General features: G+C 36.4%; 1 protein-coding gene and 1 pseudogene across 2 annotated transcripts; one reads left to right on the top strand and one right to left on the bottom strand.

The window, feature by feature from the left end:
• Positions 1–792: 792 nt before the first annotated feature.
• LOC119084273 lies at positions 793–3,061 on the bottom strand (annotated as a pseudogene).
• Positions 3,062–10,203: 7,142 nt separating this feature from the next.
• Positions 10,204–13,089, top strand: LOC119084271. 2 transcript variants are annotated; one of them, XM_037194191.1, is made up of 6 exons: positions 10,204–10,363; positions 10,572–10,689; positions 11,634–12,188; positions 12,255–12,508; positions 12,584–12,755; positions 12,819–13,089. In XM_037194191.1, exons 2-6 carry the CDS (start codon positions 10,591–10,593, stop codon positions 12,936–12,938), a joined length of 1,200 nt encoding a protein of 399 aa, XP_037050086.1. In that variant the 5' UTR covers positions 10,204–10,363; positions 10,572–10,590; the 3' UTR covers positions 12,939–13,089. The 2 variants fall into 2 exon arrangements, with proteins under 2 accessions (XP_037050086.1, XP_037050087.1); XM_037194192.1 differs by lacking the exon at positions 10,204–10,363 and having other exon boundaries at positions 10,390–10,689.
• Positions 13,090–16,226: the final 3,137 nt, after the last annotated feature.

The following is a 16,226-nucleotide window of genomic DNA, read 5'->3' as shown; positions in this document are numbered from 1 at the left end:
ACAGCTCCAAATTTTTATTTTACCGATGATGTTACGGTTGTAAAGGTTCAGCTTATATATTCGATACGGAAGCTGCAGAACTTTGTAATTAAGTCAATTAATACGATGGTTCCGCTCATATCTTTTGGGAAGAACCCAATGTGTCGTGATTGGAGGGGGTAAATCGGATAGTACAAACAACGATATTAGGTCCTCTCTTGTTTTTGCTATTTATCAATGATTTTGCCAGACATCTTCACTTCATCTAGCTCGTTATTCGCCGACGACAACAAAATCTTCCGAAAAATCGAGTGTTTGGCAGACGGTTCCAGCTTACATTCGGACATCGAATCTTTCTCGGAATGGTGTGACAACAATAACTTGAATCTCAACCCAAAAAAGTGTTCGGCGCTGTCGATAACTTGAACAACAAAGACAACAAATGAAGTAAAAGATTTCTTTTGAAAAGGTACTTAACATGGCTTACGGTTATGAATACGATAAAAGTCAACCAAATGTATATCGAAATTAGCTTCATTTGTTTTGTTTCATCAGCTGATCCACAGCTGAGAATTCAATTGCATAAAGCTAAACTTTAATTAAATGCTAACTCAGTCTAAACTAAAGAGTCATTTCCACCGTTATAGAAGGCTTCAGCAATGCCACCACGATACAAAAACACAGTAAATTAACGTCCACATTTTCACAACGACAATAATTTATTTGAAATTTCTAATTCTTTATGTGTTCATTGACATTTAGTGATTCTGGGAATTTAGTGATTCTGTGATCTGTGCACTTAATTATTTACCGCACTTAATTAACAATTTCATCTACTGAAAACTTTTTACAATGTTGAACATGCTGTAGGCTGAATTCAAAATCTAAAACAAAATTTACGAAATCAAAATTGAAGCAACCAAATTACTCCGAGGGATTCTTTTGAAAAGGCGACTACCAAAATCGGACCCATGTCGCCTGGGATTGATATATACATGGTTCGAAAGGTCTTTGCCAGTAGACCTCAAAACAGGCCTCACACGGTCTCTAGCCACACCTGGTTGCTGGTTGAACATCTCCGAAGTTGGTAAAATGGTGATCTTTATCCGAATTTCTTGGCCGTTATAAACGATCGTCCCGGGCGAGAGTGGGCTCGTTGGAAAGCTGAGTTCAAGTAGTTTCGGGTCATGCCTAGTTTAATTTAATTCATTGATATATGTTTGCAGAAATCTGCAAGAAAAATTTTCAAAATCTGTGTGAACTTTAGACAGGTCTGGGCTGGTACTGATCACGCTTAATGGGAACCTAACATGCTAGTCGTAACATACATTGTCTAAGCTTTCCATCACTGCAGCACTGCAAATGGGGTCAATGGAAAGCTTAGACAATGTATGTTACGACTAGCATGTTAGGTTCCCATTAAGCGTCATCAGTACCAGCCCAGACCTGTCTAAAGTTCACACAGATTTTGAAAATTTGTCTTGCAGATTTTTGCAAACATATATCAATGAATTAAATTAAACTAGGCATGACCCGAAACTACTTGAACTCAGCTTTCCAACGAGCCTACTCTCGCCCGTGACGATCGTTTATAACGGCCAAAAAATTCGGATAAAAATCACCATTTTACCAACTTCGGAGATGTTCAACCAGCAACCAGGTGTGGCTAGAGACCGTGTGAGGCCTGTTTTGAGGTCTACTGGCAAAGACCTTTCAAACCATGTATATATCAATCCCAGGCGAAATGGGTCCGACTTAGGTAGGCGGCTTTTCAAAAGAATCCCTCTCCCATCCAAACAAACCCTTGTAAATGTCTCCAAAGTTAGTGGGTAGAGTTTTCCAATCACCATCGCTTGTGGTTGCTTTAAATATTCACCAAAAATGATGACGCATTTTTTGGTTGACTGTGGCTGGTTGTACCAGTCCGATTCAAATAAGCAATAAGATAGACGATTGCTCCATAGCATGATCTCATTGCCAAAGTACGTGATCATAAATAATTGGGAAATGAAGTAAAAGAATGTACCGTTCCAGGAGACTGTCACCGACGGCCTGGAAACGTAAGAACAGCGAATAAAAGTGAGCACGAGCACGTCTTAACAATTCACACAAATGCAAGACAGTAAATCGATCCGCAGATACAGATGCCACTGGTGCCAAATTGTATGAAAAATAAGTCTGAGAAGAACAACTCCACATCGTTTACCAATCTGGGAAATAAAATTGAATTCATGAGCTTCACAACGGATTACACAGTCACATACTCCCTTAAATGTAGATGAGCGTTGATGGACCTTTTTAGACCTTCGAAAAAGTTGATGTGCCTTTGCGTTTCCGTCATCTTCACTTTTCCATTTTCGCTTATTCGTCCCAAATTCTTCATCTCACTTCCCAGCACCTCATATCGCAGAGCACAAACCAGCAGTAAATACCAAATTATTACGGAGAAAATGACAAACGTTATTGTAAAAAAGAATTCAGTAACAAGAAAAACGGTTGCAATCCACAAAGCAATTTCACTGCTTTTATAATCCAAGGGAAAAGCAATTTTGAGAAATAAAGTTTTCTCACTTCCCAGAAATGGCAAAACAGACCCTAAAGAACCAGCAACCGTTGTAGCAATAAGAAATATAAACACAAATTTTGTGAACCCTCTCAATTTCTCAATGTAAATGAGGTGGTCGTCTTCATTACGAATCGAGAAGACACAAACGCGGTTCAACAAATTAAGAATTTCGTTCTGCTTCCAAACTAAAAGCCAAAGGTGTACGCACACAATTGTAAGTCCCATTGATACTTCCGCTAAGAGTACAGACTCGTCTCTGTTTTCGTTTTTTATTGCTCCGCCCACCGTTGATAGTAAGAAAAGAGGATAATAGATGCAATAAAATAATTTCATTCGAATCTCTTTCACTGTGGGCTTATCTCCTCGATGCCAAACGCCAATCAGATAAAATGCAGATATTATCAGACCGATAACTTTATGAATTTGAATTGAATGCATCCTTAGGCCGCGATGAAACACAAACGTTTCAAATTAAAGGCAAAACTGAACTGACGTGGTTACAATTCAGTGCACGGTGCCACACTCTCTTTTCGTCCTTCGATGTAAAAATAAAATTCAGATTACAGGTCTCGTGTGTCAACTGTCAAATGGTTTACTGGAAAGGAAAGCAATCGATCAATGTTTTCACATTGTCGGTAAATGCAATAGTTTTGAGCTCATTTTTGAATGGTTCCAAATTTTGACGAGAGCCAAGGAGTTAATATTATTGTAATAATATATTCCCACCTTATAGGGAAACAGAGCGATGAACCGTAATTCTTACAATTTTATGTCATTCAGCTTACTTAAGAGGCATCGGTACTAAGATAAAATTATTTCGGGTTTCGCATTTCCAATACTCTCTCTAGCATCCAAACTCTCTCAAAAATTCGACTTAGGGGGGAAAATAAGTTTGAGAAACGCTGATTTTTAATATGGCTTAAACACAACAACAACAACACGAGCGAACAAAGTAGCAGTGATTCATAAACGTATCTACCATCTTAATAATTGTAGTTTGGTTGCTAGGGAGGGTATTGGTATTTCATTTTTGATGATGTCTTTTCATCGGAATCCTTCTCGAAAAAGGTACGACCGCAATAAGGACCACGAATGTGTTATCTACACATTCAAAATAATTGCGGCTAGTCAACTTTCGGCACCCTGGACTTTATTTAAATAGTTGCGGAGTTTTCATAAACTGCTCAATATTCTCAGAGCTCGTCAAACTGCTGCAACCAAATCTATTTTCTTTTGATAGCTAACACATCCGTGGTTGTTGGGATAGGATAGGATAAGATGGGCAGGAAATCTGAACCTTTCCAAGCATAGCTAAGCCATCAATGGGCCTGTTGTGCCACGACAGAGTAAAGTTCCAGATAGGAGCGCTGATTTCACTAGGGACCTGAATAATCTAGTAGCCCTATATTTTTTACGAATAAAATTTTGCAATTTATGTCAGTGTTCATTTGAGTTCATTTTCATACAGTGTACCTTATTTGACGAAGTGGACCACTTTTGTGTCAAAATTTGTTGATCAAAATCTGATCCACAGCTGAGAATTGCATAGAGCTAACCTTTAATTAAATTCTCTTTGCTCACTCAGTCTAGAAAGAGTTCATTTCCGCTGTTTAAGGCACTACTCTACTTTCATTGCAAAACATCAAGCAGAAGTTTTGCCGAGTGAAGTAATTCTTAGTCCACGGACGGTAAGCATATCATCTGTATTGTCGAATCTTTTACTTCTTTTGATTTAACAATTTTCAAGTTAATGCGGCAAAATCTTGTACTTCATTTATCTTAACATGCATCTTGTTCAATAAGGTCACATTACCCAGATCGATTATTTTTAGATCATTTTTTTAGTTCGGAAGTTCTTACGCCCATTTTCCTCCTACTCAGACATTGTGTACTTGGCTGAAAATTGATTTCCCATTAAAAGAATAATATTATCGGCTAATGTTTGATCAGCAAAAGAATGGGAAGTCCATAAAGTGAGAAACTGTTTTTTTTTAAATAATTTTTTGTTGGTTCGTTCATTAAACCCATCAACATTCGACAATAAAAGCTCACATTTTATAATTAAATTGACACAAAATATCATAAAACTTTTATGCCATTTGCATGTTAAGCACTAAAATTTATTTTCATTTCATTCCTATCAGGAATCAGGATAATATTCAAACGAACAAAACGAGAGTCATAACCCGATGAAACTAAAATGTGTTTGAATATAATTTTCATCATCATTAATCATGTGGAGTGTATACTATACCGTAAGCGCGAAGCGATTATAAATATATTTCAGTTTATAAACGTGTGTGTGCTTTATACATAATTCCGCCAGTTTGCTGTCATCAGAAAATAATATTAAAATTTTGTAACATCCATTCTCATATCCCTCATCGTAAAAGTGTAGCACTTGCTGTGTGAAATAACATAAAATTTTTGCTCCGTTGTCAGTTGATATTTTATCACTTCAGCACAGGTTGTTGGCTCAATATCGCCTCATATAATAAAATGTGCAACGACAATTAATAATGTTGCCGAATGCGAATAATAGGTGGTTGAAACACTGACACGTTATGTTTATGTTACTCGTCTTTTATAATGTTCTATCTGTTACTTTTGGTGCTGATTACTACTCATCCATACCTGACTTAGTGGAAAGCGGCAGATCTTTTGTTGGTGAACTAAGAAGAGGATTTTTAAATTATGTCTCGACCAACAATTGTCTCACTAAGTTTTATGTGACTTTCAGTTGTACAACAGGAAGTTTTCGTATGACATTCCAGTGTCACAATGAGATTAAATAAAATTCATTTGAATAACAGTGCCAAAATGAGATGATTTTTGACCCTTTTCTCAACGAAATGAAGTCTTTTGTCTTCAGTACGAATCGGATATCCAACAATATTCAGTGCAAACAACTGCGTTTGGTTTCTTGCGTCCAATATAGCTCTGTTTCGTTCGAGTTTCTAGTTCGATTTTTGCCAAATGAGTTCTAAGATGAATACCAAGCTTACACAAACTCGGCTGCTTCAGAAAATCAAACCAAAATCAAAGAAAATTATCACGGGAAAGCTAAGGTATCAAGCAACTTTTTAAATTAAATTTAAGGTAAAAAAAATGAAATTGGTCGACAACCGGTCGAATTCTCTAAGGAGTACTAGGTGACATTTTAGAAATCGTCGTATCTCTTCTAGCCAATAGACCCTCCAGTTCAACACTTTTCTTAATACAGTCACTGGAGTTAGTACAGCAAACGGTGCGATGATGTCTTGTTTGATCGGCTTAGTCTAGCACTACAATCCCCTAAAATTTCAACGAAGTCGACATCTTATTACCCAAGATAATCAGGGTGAAAAATTCCAACAGAACCACAGATTTTTCAAACAGCTCTACCACGACAACTACAATTCCGATAGAGGTGAGATACGTCTCGTTGAGCTCGTAATGAATAAAGGATTGGAAGGGTACCATACTCTTCAAAGGAAAATGAAATACGGATACGTTGAATTTATCCTTCATTTCATTTCAATTTCATTTCAATTTCATTTCAATTTCATTTCAATTTCATTTCAATTTCATTTCAATTTCATTTCAATTTCATTTCAATTTCATTTCATTATTTCATTTCAATTTCATTTCAATTTCATTTCAATTTCATTTCAATTTCATTTCAATTTCATTTCAATTTCATTTCAATTTCATTTCAATTTCATTTCAATTTCATTTCAATTTCATTTCAATTTCATTTCAATTTCATTTCAATTTCATTTCAATTTCATTTCAATTTCATTTCAATTTCATTTCAATTTCATTTCAATTTCATTTCAATTTCATTTCAATTTCATTTCAATTTCATTTCAATTTCATTTCAATTTCATTTCAATTTCATTTCAATTTCATTTCAATTTCATTTCAATTTCATTTCAATTTCATTTCAATTTCATTTCAATTTCATTTCAATTTCATTTCAATTTCATTTCAATTTCATTTCAATTTCATTTCAATTTCATTTCAATTTCATTTCAATTTCATTTCAATTTCATTTCAATTTCATTTCAATTTCATTTCAATTTCAATTTCATTTCAATTTCATTTCAATTTCATTTCAATTTCATTTCAATTTCATTTCAATTTCATTTCAATTTCATTTCAATTTTTTCATTTTTTCAATTTCATTTCAATTTCATTTCAATTTCATTTCAATTTCATTTCAATTTCATTTCAATTTCATTTCATTTTTTTTTTTTCATTTCATTTCATTTCATTTCATTTCATTTTTTTTTCATTTTTTCATTTCATTTCATTTCAATTTCATTTCAATTTCATTTCAATTTCATTTCAATTTCATTTCAATTTCATTTCAATTTCATTTCAATTTCATTTCAATTTCATTTATTTTTAAACATGCAACAACACAATACGTCAAATGACAATGAACAAATGGACAAATTGGAAATGTGATCGTCCCAACTCACAAATTGATCAATAGTTAAGCCGAGACAGCTTAAAGAAATCGTTAATGAACACAACAAAAAGCAAGAATGAGAGAACGCCACCTTGCAGGACACCCATCGTCACATCAACCAACGGACTAGTGATAGATAGCTTCTGATCAAATCGTGAGCAACACCCCTCACCCCAGCACGTTCTAACTTGACGAGAAGCAGCTTGTGGACAACTGTGTCAAACGCTTTAGATAGATATGAACAGTCCAGAGACCATCTTCTTATCATCTACGTCCTTCATAACACTGATCAGCTCAAATAAAGCAGTGTGCGTATCGCTCCCATCCCTGAATCCGTACTGGAGTACATTGAAAAAGTTGCAACCCTTAAGGAAGCGAGTGATGGCACGCTGAATGGCAATTTCTAAGATCTTATTAACCGCTGGTAACAGCGAAATCGGCCAATAGTTGCCTACTTCGTCCACAGAACCCGTTTTATAGGCAGGCACTACAAAGAGAACCTTAAGCTCGTCTGGACATTTGCCATGAAACAAACAGAAATACAAATTGTTCTAAGAATTCCCGACTTCACTCTTAATTTTATGCAGCTCATTATAAGTTTGTTCCAAATAGCTGTAAACACGAACTTTGACAACCCAAACTACGATGATTTGATCCATAGCAACGTCGCCTACGAGATGTTTCATACAAATATGGCAAGGTCGCCTACGTGATTTACACACAAATATTATTGAGGTTATAGTTCTATGGATCAATTCATACAGCCTTGGAACAAACCTATAGGAAAGCATTTTATCAAAACTAGTTAAGTCCATTTTTCATGTATAACGTGAGAGAGAGTGGCACAGATGTATTTCAATTATTAATGTTAGAAGAGTGAAGATTCACAATTTCGCAGAATAATCATATCGCCTTTACATATTTATTTATTCAAATTTTAATTCAATGGTCGCACATTCACAAACGATATGTGTAAGCACTTTTTTCTGCTAAGATTCATAAAGATGATGCAATGTTATTTATATCGCGGTTATATAAAACTATTCTGATTAGATTGCTCCCTCTCTCCAACTTAGCTCGGTAACAGTTACAGTATTTAAGAAGAAACGATCGCGAAATCAACACACAAGCGTTGTTTTTCGTGTCTAATCAGAATCAGTTGTGCGAATAGAAATTCTTGTAACTCGGTTAAAATTTATCGTCACTAATACGTTTTAATCAAATTGGTTTTGTTCTGTGAACCGTGCTCGATAAAACCATTATGGATTTGTAGTTAGATCAAATGAATTTTGTATGAAAAAGAAACTTAGAACAGGTATACACAGACGAAAAGAGAAATTGAAATTTGCAATATTTTTGCGTTTATCCAATACCCTCTCTAGCAAACGATCTACTTTCGTTAAGGTGGCGAAGTAGCCTTTGGAATATTCATGTAAATTACAGCGTAGTCAGTCGAAATGTAGAATAGTGTTTGTTGAATACAAAGAAATGGGGTGCGAATTTGACACAGAGAGCTGAGAGTTTGTTTGCTAGATAGAGTATTGGTTTATTGAAAGGAAAGTTTCCAGTTATTTAAGTTTTTGTGAAGCATTTTCTCATTTCAATTGACTGACTGGTGATAAACTGATTTTTCGTAATATTAATGATTTATATGTGCTTACTATGTAAAAAAACCAAGCAATTTCTCGATCGCCATTTTATTAGATACGCGAGAACACAAATTTTCCATATGCACAGAAATACACCAAAATCTATTTTTTGGCATGTGTATTTGGTGTGTACAGTGGTTCGAGGATCAGGACAGAAGCGGTCCATAAAAGTTCTTGCCCTCCCTGAATGTCAAAAAGGTTCTTTTTGAATAATTGGCTAATTATTGGCGCAAAATCGATGAAATAAAATTTTCCAAGGTTCTGAAAGAACAGGTAAGACAGTCACGAAGGCGGGTGACACCGAAATTGATAAACAATACAGATTGTGTGGAATCAACTTGAAGAAAATGTTTTTTTAAAGAAAATTCGGATTGGTTTTTTGTTTTTGTTAGGTTGCCCTTTTCATATAAACTTCGTAGTTGCTGACCCAATTTGTGTGTCATCGCCTTCGTGATCAACTCAAAGCAACGCACTCCAATAACAGGCACAAGAACAGATTTTTTTAACGTTCATTTGGCCTCTTATTTTGTATGGAACGTCCGTAACGCAGAGGCCTATACCAACATAAAAAAAACTGAATTTATATGGGAATTTCGGAGTACTGCATCGTGGAGGCCTCCTAATCAAATTCTGTTCTCGTGTCTGTTGGAGTGCGTTGGTGAAATCAAGTTTTTTAGGAAAATTCAGATTTTTGTTTTTGTTAAAGTTGCTATTTTCATATAAACTTCGTACCCGCTGGCGCAATTTGTGTGTCACCACCTTTATGATCAACTCAGAGTTGTCAAAACCTGTTCTTTCAGAAACTTGTCTCCATTGATCTGTGTGACACAATCAGAGAGTTGCTAATATGACGACTGGGTCGTTTCGACGGATAGAGGGAATATGTCGAATGACAGTTGGGATTTTGAGAGAGAATTCAATACATTTTCGCTCAACCAATTTCAAAATCATTCGACATATTCCCTCTATCCGTCGAAACGACCCAGTCGTCATATTAGCATCTCTCTGGACACCATAAATTAAGATTGGCTCACCTAGTTTGTGTATATTACGTAGGTGGAAGCACGGGGTTTCAGGGGGTTTCGAACATTTAGTTTTTTCATGTTGCAGATATTGCAGTGTCCAAGATGTGACATATTTGCAAGGTATTGGCCTTTTTCACAAAGTATAATCAGCGTAACCTTCGTAAAAATAATCTTGAATCTGACAAGAGCACGTGTCCCAAGGTGTAAAAAACAAATGTTCAAAACCACCTGCTGAACCGTGGCGATCCTCTTGTCAAACGGACAGTACATATAAACAAATTCCATCATTTATAGATTTGTGTTATAACAAAGCGAAAAACTCTAGAGAGAAACTGATAACCAAACTGTCATTTCTTATTAAAAGGTCTTCATAATTCAAATGAGAATGAAAGTGACTACAGTACATCTCTGCTCTCTTATGCTCTCTTCTACGTGTTCATGAACATGTTTGCTTTTGTTCCAACTTGACTATGCATGCGTAGCGTATATTATAAACGGTAAAACCATTCTTTATCTATGGGTAAAACATATGAAACATAAATATACAAAGAATCGAAAGAACAACATTCACCAAATGTTCCAGGGTTAAATTTATTTTTTCTTGTCCCTCGAAGAATATCCCTTAGTGTCATTGTTATACAACCGAGCCTATCCGATATGGTATTCAGTTTGTAAAGTAAACGATCAGGTAGATTTCGATCTAAAATTTTAAATAGAGAGGAACGCTGTGTGTTATTTGTAGATAGATACCGTTGTTGGGTGCATTGATAAGTTGCATTTTAGCCAGTGTACATTGTGATTGAAAGTGTTGGAAGAATAATTTGTCATTTGTCAATTTGTCAATTTAATTATTATTTGCGAGTGAGTTCCTAAAAGATTAAGACATTTTTTTGTAGAATCATACGTCGGTTCACTATGGCTGCGTCTTCTGGACAAAATAATGAAACCAACGGAATCGAGTCAAATGATTCAGTAGTTGATTACGAAGATTTCTGCAAGAATTTTACATTTTCGGTGAGTTATAATTTTGAGTCTACACAGAACAAGTCTTCAAATAAAAATAAAATAATCAACGATGGATTGTTCTGTGGCGTTCTTGCATTGTTATGGTTCAAACTATGAACTTCATATTAAATAAAGGTTTAATGATTTGAGATGACTGGGATTTTCAGATAACAATCTGAAAACGTGAAATTGGCCGGTAGTGTTTCTTGTTTTTTTATTAATTGGCTAAATAACGACTGAATCAGAAATAACAGAAAACGCCAGTTGAGTAACAATTTGGTAATTTTCCCGCGGTGTCCTGGTTGTCTTGTTCGAACTTGCTCAAAATGAAGGAGAAATGCTGTTGTGTAAACGTTTGACAGCTCCCGCTATTTCTTTGTTCAAAATAAATTTAGTATATTTCAACATAGGCCAATACACACAAGGTATACCGAGTACTTATTTTACTGCAATAGGCGAAGTGTGCACACCTCGCAGTATACAGTAATAGTGTATTACTTACCAATGGACCAAATGCTAGAAATAGCACTTGAATGGTACTTGTGCGAAATTTATCGATCGAGGCGTAGCTGAGGTTGGTAAACACACAAGAAGTACCATTTCCATTTGTTCCATTGCCAAGTATAGGTATTTTACTCAAAAACTTGAGGTAAAATTTCGGCATCGTGAAGTAAAGTTAACTTTACCTCATGTTTTTGAGTGAAAAGGCAATGGGACAATGGGTCAACTACGCCTCGATCAGTAACTTTCGCACAAGAAGTGCCATCGGTTAGTAATGTAATTCAGACTAGAATAACAGATTCGTTGCAACGATAAAACAACCACTTAGTGTGATCTAACAACTCTATATAAGACTTCGTTACATTTATTTACCTGTCTGATCAAGTCTTCTTTTACCAGTCGTTCCATTAACAAAAGCTTCCAAACTAACAATAAAAATTCAATTATTTCAGAATTCAACAACGTGCTACCATTGTAACGGATTTTGCGAACTCAATTTCAATCAGCCGGTATGCATGCAATGTCATACAGCTCTATTTCCCAGTATCGCCATCAGAAAACGGCCACATTCGATGAATGACGTTGGCATCCATCAAATACCTTTCAAGAGTCGCCGTTTTCGTCATGACTGTGGTGTTGGTTACCTTCCACCGAGGACAACAGCACAACCATCATTCCCAAGTACTTCGAGAATGTCACGAACTCCCCTAATGTTAAGGGATTTGAATGCTTTTTTCGGTGAGGGTGGCCAGAACCGTAACAACAACATAAGGGGTATGATTATTCAGACGACAGCAGTTAATGGAAAGAAACACATAAACGACCTACCCGTGGAGATTCTGTCTAAAATATTTGCTGACTTGGATGAATTATCGTTGTTTACGGCTGGTAAAGTGTCAAAGCGGTGGAAACAGATCGTGATTAGTCAGCAGCTCATGTGGAAAAGTATAACGGAGAAACGTTGGCCGCTCTTGTTTAGAAGAACTGAAACGACCAACTGGTTTAAGGTAACACACTTTTCGGAAAGCCCTTAGTTTTATCGGTGAAGGTCAATCAACTTCAATTTTCCCAAGATGTACACAGCGTTAAGGTCGTCATATTGCTGTCGCATTTGTTTCAAGAAAATGATGCATGTGGCATACAATAGCACAAGACGTACGATGTCTTCACGAGCGCAAAAGGACATAGAGAGGGGATCTGAAGTGGACGGGATCAGAATTACCCCGTTGAATGGCCAACTTACACAATTACAGGCATCAATTGTTGGCCCTCCCGACACTCCGTACGAGGGAGGAATATTTTTTTTACAAATTCATCTGCATCCGGAGTGAGTTGAATCAAAGTGAATTGACGAACGAGAACCAGTAATATCTACACTTTTCCGATCGTTTTCCCATTGCAGTTATCCGCACCAAACGCCGACTTTTAAATTTCTAACGAAAGTCATTCATCCGAATATCTCGCGTCATGGCGACATCGGTTTGGATGTGCTCACCTGGAACTATTCGAGGACGCAGTCACTCAATAAAGTCTTACTGTCGATACAAAGTCTTCTCGGTGACCCATACACTCGGGTAATGATGAAAATGTTGGACTGTGTGACTGATTTCGGACTGACGATTATATTCTCTTTCAAGGAATGCATGGAACCGGAACTGGGCCGTTTGTATGACAATGATCGACGACGATTCGATGCATTGGCTCGACATTGGACGAAGAAATACGCAATGATGGATAAAATCACATTTGATAATTGACGCAGTTTTTCTTACGTTGTTCAACCGAAGAGTCAAATCTACATTATTTTCCTTATTCAATTTAATCCTTAGATTATAATTCAATAATTAATCATCTGAATAAAGATGTTGTTCAAATTTCGAATTTAAAATCCGCAATAAAATATTTCATTCAACGATACTCAAACTTTAAAATTAGAATTGGGGTTCACCCACAGTGAAAGGACTAGCGGCTGAATATTCAGGAGGATTGGACGCTACATTTGCTTAATTTCCGTTTAGCATTTGGTCTCTCACACTTTAGCACACAATTTACTAATCTGACGTAATTTGCACAAAAAAGACTTAGTGAAAATGTGAAGCTTCTCTTGTAACTAAGTGAAAATTACTCAGTATCATAATAAGCAGAATTTGCATACTTTAGATGCCTCTGTGCCTGGCAGAGCAAAATAAACCAGGCAGGACCGATAAAATTTAACGATACACATAAGTATAATGGTAACTTTGATAACTATTTTATATTATACGGGTGGCTTCAGCATTAGTGAATATAAGTGAATCCAAGGGGTAAAAAATTTATATCTTGCCCACACGTTAGTAAGCGGGCGTGACGCACGTCCACTACCAAAAATGTTTTACAAAAAAAAATTTGAGGATGGCGGAGCATATTTACAGCAATTTTTTGACTTCTCCCCCTTGGCTCCAATGGCCCCCAAACTAAGATATCTGGAATCTAGGAATCCATATGAGTTCAACAAGCTATCACACGTTACTGAAGCTTCAAAATTGGCCAAGATATTGAACTTAGAGATGAGCGGGCCGCCCGAAATACATCGGCCCTACCCGACCCGACCCGGCCCGATCGGGTTCGGGTCCGGGTTTTGAAAATTCATTCGGGCCGGGTCGGGTCGGGCTTTGAAAACAAAAATTCGGGCCGGCCCGACTTAGAAATACAAATTTAAAGTAAGCCAATAAAAGCCTATAAAGCATGAAACACTAACTTATTTTATTATTTTACTTCGCGTATAAGATTATTGCAAAGCTTTTATGCGTAGAAAATGATTTTTCATTAAATTTCTTATAGTAAAAAAAAGTCGGGTCACGTCGGGCCGATGATTTTTTCGGGTCGGGTTGGGTCGGGCCGCGAAGAGAAAAGTCTCGGGTCGGGTCGGGCTCGGGTTCAAAAAATTGGATCGGGCCGGGTCGGGTCGGGTATTGAGAAAACGTCGGCCCGCTCATCTCTAATTGAACTTCGAAATATTGATGATTGTATGAAAATAAGCAAAAATTTCGTATTTTTAGATAACTCAAATTGGCTACGTTAGTTAGTTAGTATAGTTAGTTCCTATGAAAAAGGACGATTTCGTAACTCCTAAACTTTTCTTACGATTTTCCTGAAATTTTGGCTATAGGTCAATCTAGATTAAAATAAGATTTTAAAAAATGGGGGTATGCAAGCGTTTTTGGGAGCTAGGACTCCCGGAAGTTTCCATACAATGCCATATAACAGGGTGTTTGTGTGTGTGTGTCAGAAGAATTTTTTTTTCCAGCTAGTAATTATGAATTATGATTGGTAAATGTTGGAAAAAGTGTTTTGATAGATTTGGGTTATTTTCGTCGTGAGCGATGTGTTCCAATGTTGGTTCCTAAATTTTGGGATGAGAGGTGATTCTTCTGGCACTTCCCAACTTCCATCGGATTTTTCAATGGATTTGGGTTATTTTCGATATGAGTAAGGTGTTCCGAGGTTGGTTCCTAAATTTTGAGATGAAAGACGATTCCTCTGGCACTTCCTAACTTCCATCGGTTTTTTCGATAGATTTTGGTTGTTTTTGATATGAGTAAGGTGTTCCGAGGTTGGTTCCTAAATTTTGGGGTGAAAGACGATTCCTCTGTCACTTCCTAACTTCCATCGGTTTTTTCGATAGATTTTGGTTGTTTTCGATATAAGTGAGGTGTTCCGATGTTGGTTCCTAAATTTTGAGATGAGAGATGATTCCTCTGGCACTTCTTAACTTCCACCGGATTTTTCGATGGATCGACCCTTACCCATAAACTTCCAAAAGAACTGATATCCCCCAAAAAACCCTAAAGGGTGAAAGTGTGACGCAAGTCCCTGTTTCTACTTACAAAATTACTGATATCGCTGAGGGTGACGCTTTCTGCGCCTCACCGCAAAAGTTTTATCAACAAAAAATTGACCCAAAAAATTTAAGAAAGAAAATTTTAGAAAAAATTGCGTCACCAAACAATTGGTAGAAACGTGTTGTTCTGCATACAATTTTTTGTGCTGAGTATAAAGATGCAACCTAACAAAGTGAATTTGATTAGTGGTCAACATTGTAAAAATTATTTTCACCCGAAAGTAGGGTTCCGTGAGTTTTTGTGGATTTCCATTACCTCAGTATGTTTAAATACTTTGACCTTTTCATCCTTGGACGTTTTCACCACCTGGGTCGAAAACACACCTTTTTGATCCTAGTGATGAAACATACTATTCTCAACTTCATTGAAGCGTCACGAGAATTCGGATAGCTTCTTTAAAACGTATCCAGTGAAATGAAAGGTTGCAATTTTCTCGCTCGCAACAATGTGATTCCCATTGAAATTAAAATGGAAATATCTCATGATCCTGCCGTCCGACATTTTTTTTTCTTTGTAATTTAGAATCAGGACGAAAATATACCCATAGTATTTCGGACTTATGGCTGATGCATGAAATTAATGAAGTATATTTAAAGGCCAGCACAGATCTGACATTGTGTTGTTTGACACATGATGCTACAGCTAGGACAAAATAGGAAGTTCCCAAACTCCAGCAAATTGACTTTCCACCCGAGGTAAAAGACACAAGAATTTACTCACCAGATCCCATAAAGAAACGTTGATGCATTGGAAACTTCGCTATAAAAACTTGTGTCAAACTCCCTATTTCGCCAGAGCTTTTCTTTTCGCTTTTTGCTTGCTACCTAACCATTTCCCGATGTAGATTCATTCATGACGGCGATAATAAAAGCGAAATAATTAACCCGCTCCATAACTAAAATGCTGTAACATCCAGTCACAACATAAAAAAAACTTCATTTTTTCAGAGTTTTTAATATGATTCCATCACCCAGTCGTCCCGCACACATATGTGTGACATTGTTTTAAAAGGGAATTTATTTTTGAAATAAAAACGGTACAAAGCCATAAAGTATAAACGAAAAAATTTATATCTTTTCACTATACACACAAAGTTTATGGTTGCATAGTATAAATATGTAGAGAAGCGACGACACATTCGTGTTATATTATGCACATTCAGTT

The sequence above is a fragment of the Bradysia coprophila genome, unplaced genomic scaffold (assembly GCF_014529535.1).
Source record: "Bradysia coprophila strain Holo2 unplaced genomic scaffold, BU_Bcop_v1 contig_732, whole genome shotgun sequence".
Lineage (NCBI taxonomy): Eukaryota > Metazoa > Arthropoda > Insecta > Diptera > Sciaridae > Bradysia > Bradysia coprophila.
The sequence above is the reverse complement of the archived record's forward strand: the minus strand, read 5'-3'. Positions and strand labels throughout refer to the sequence as shown.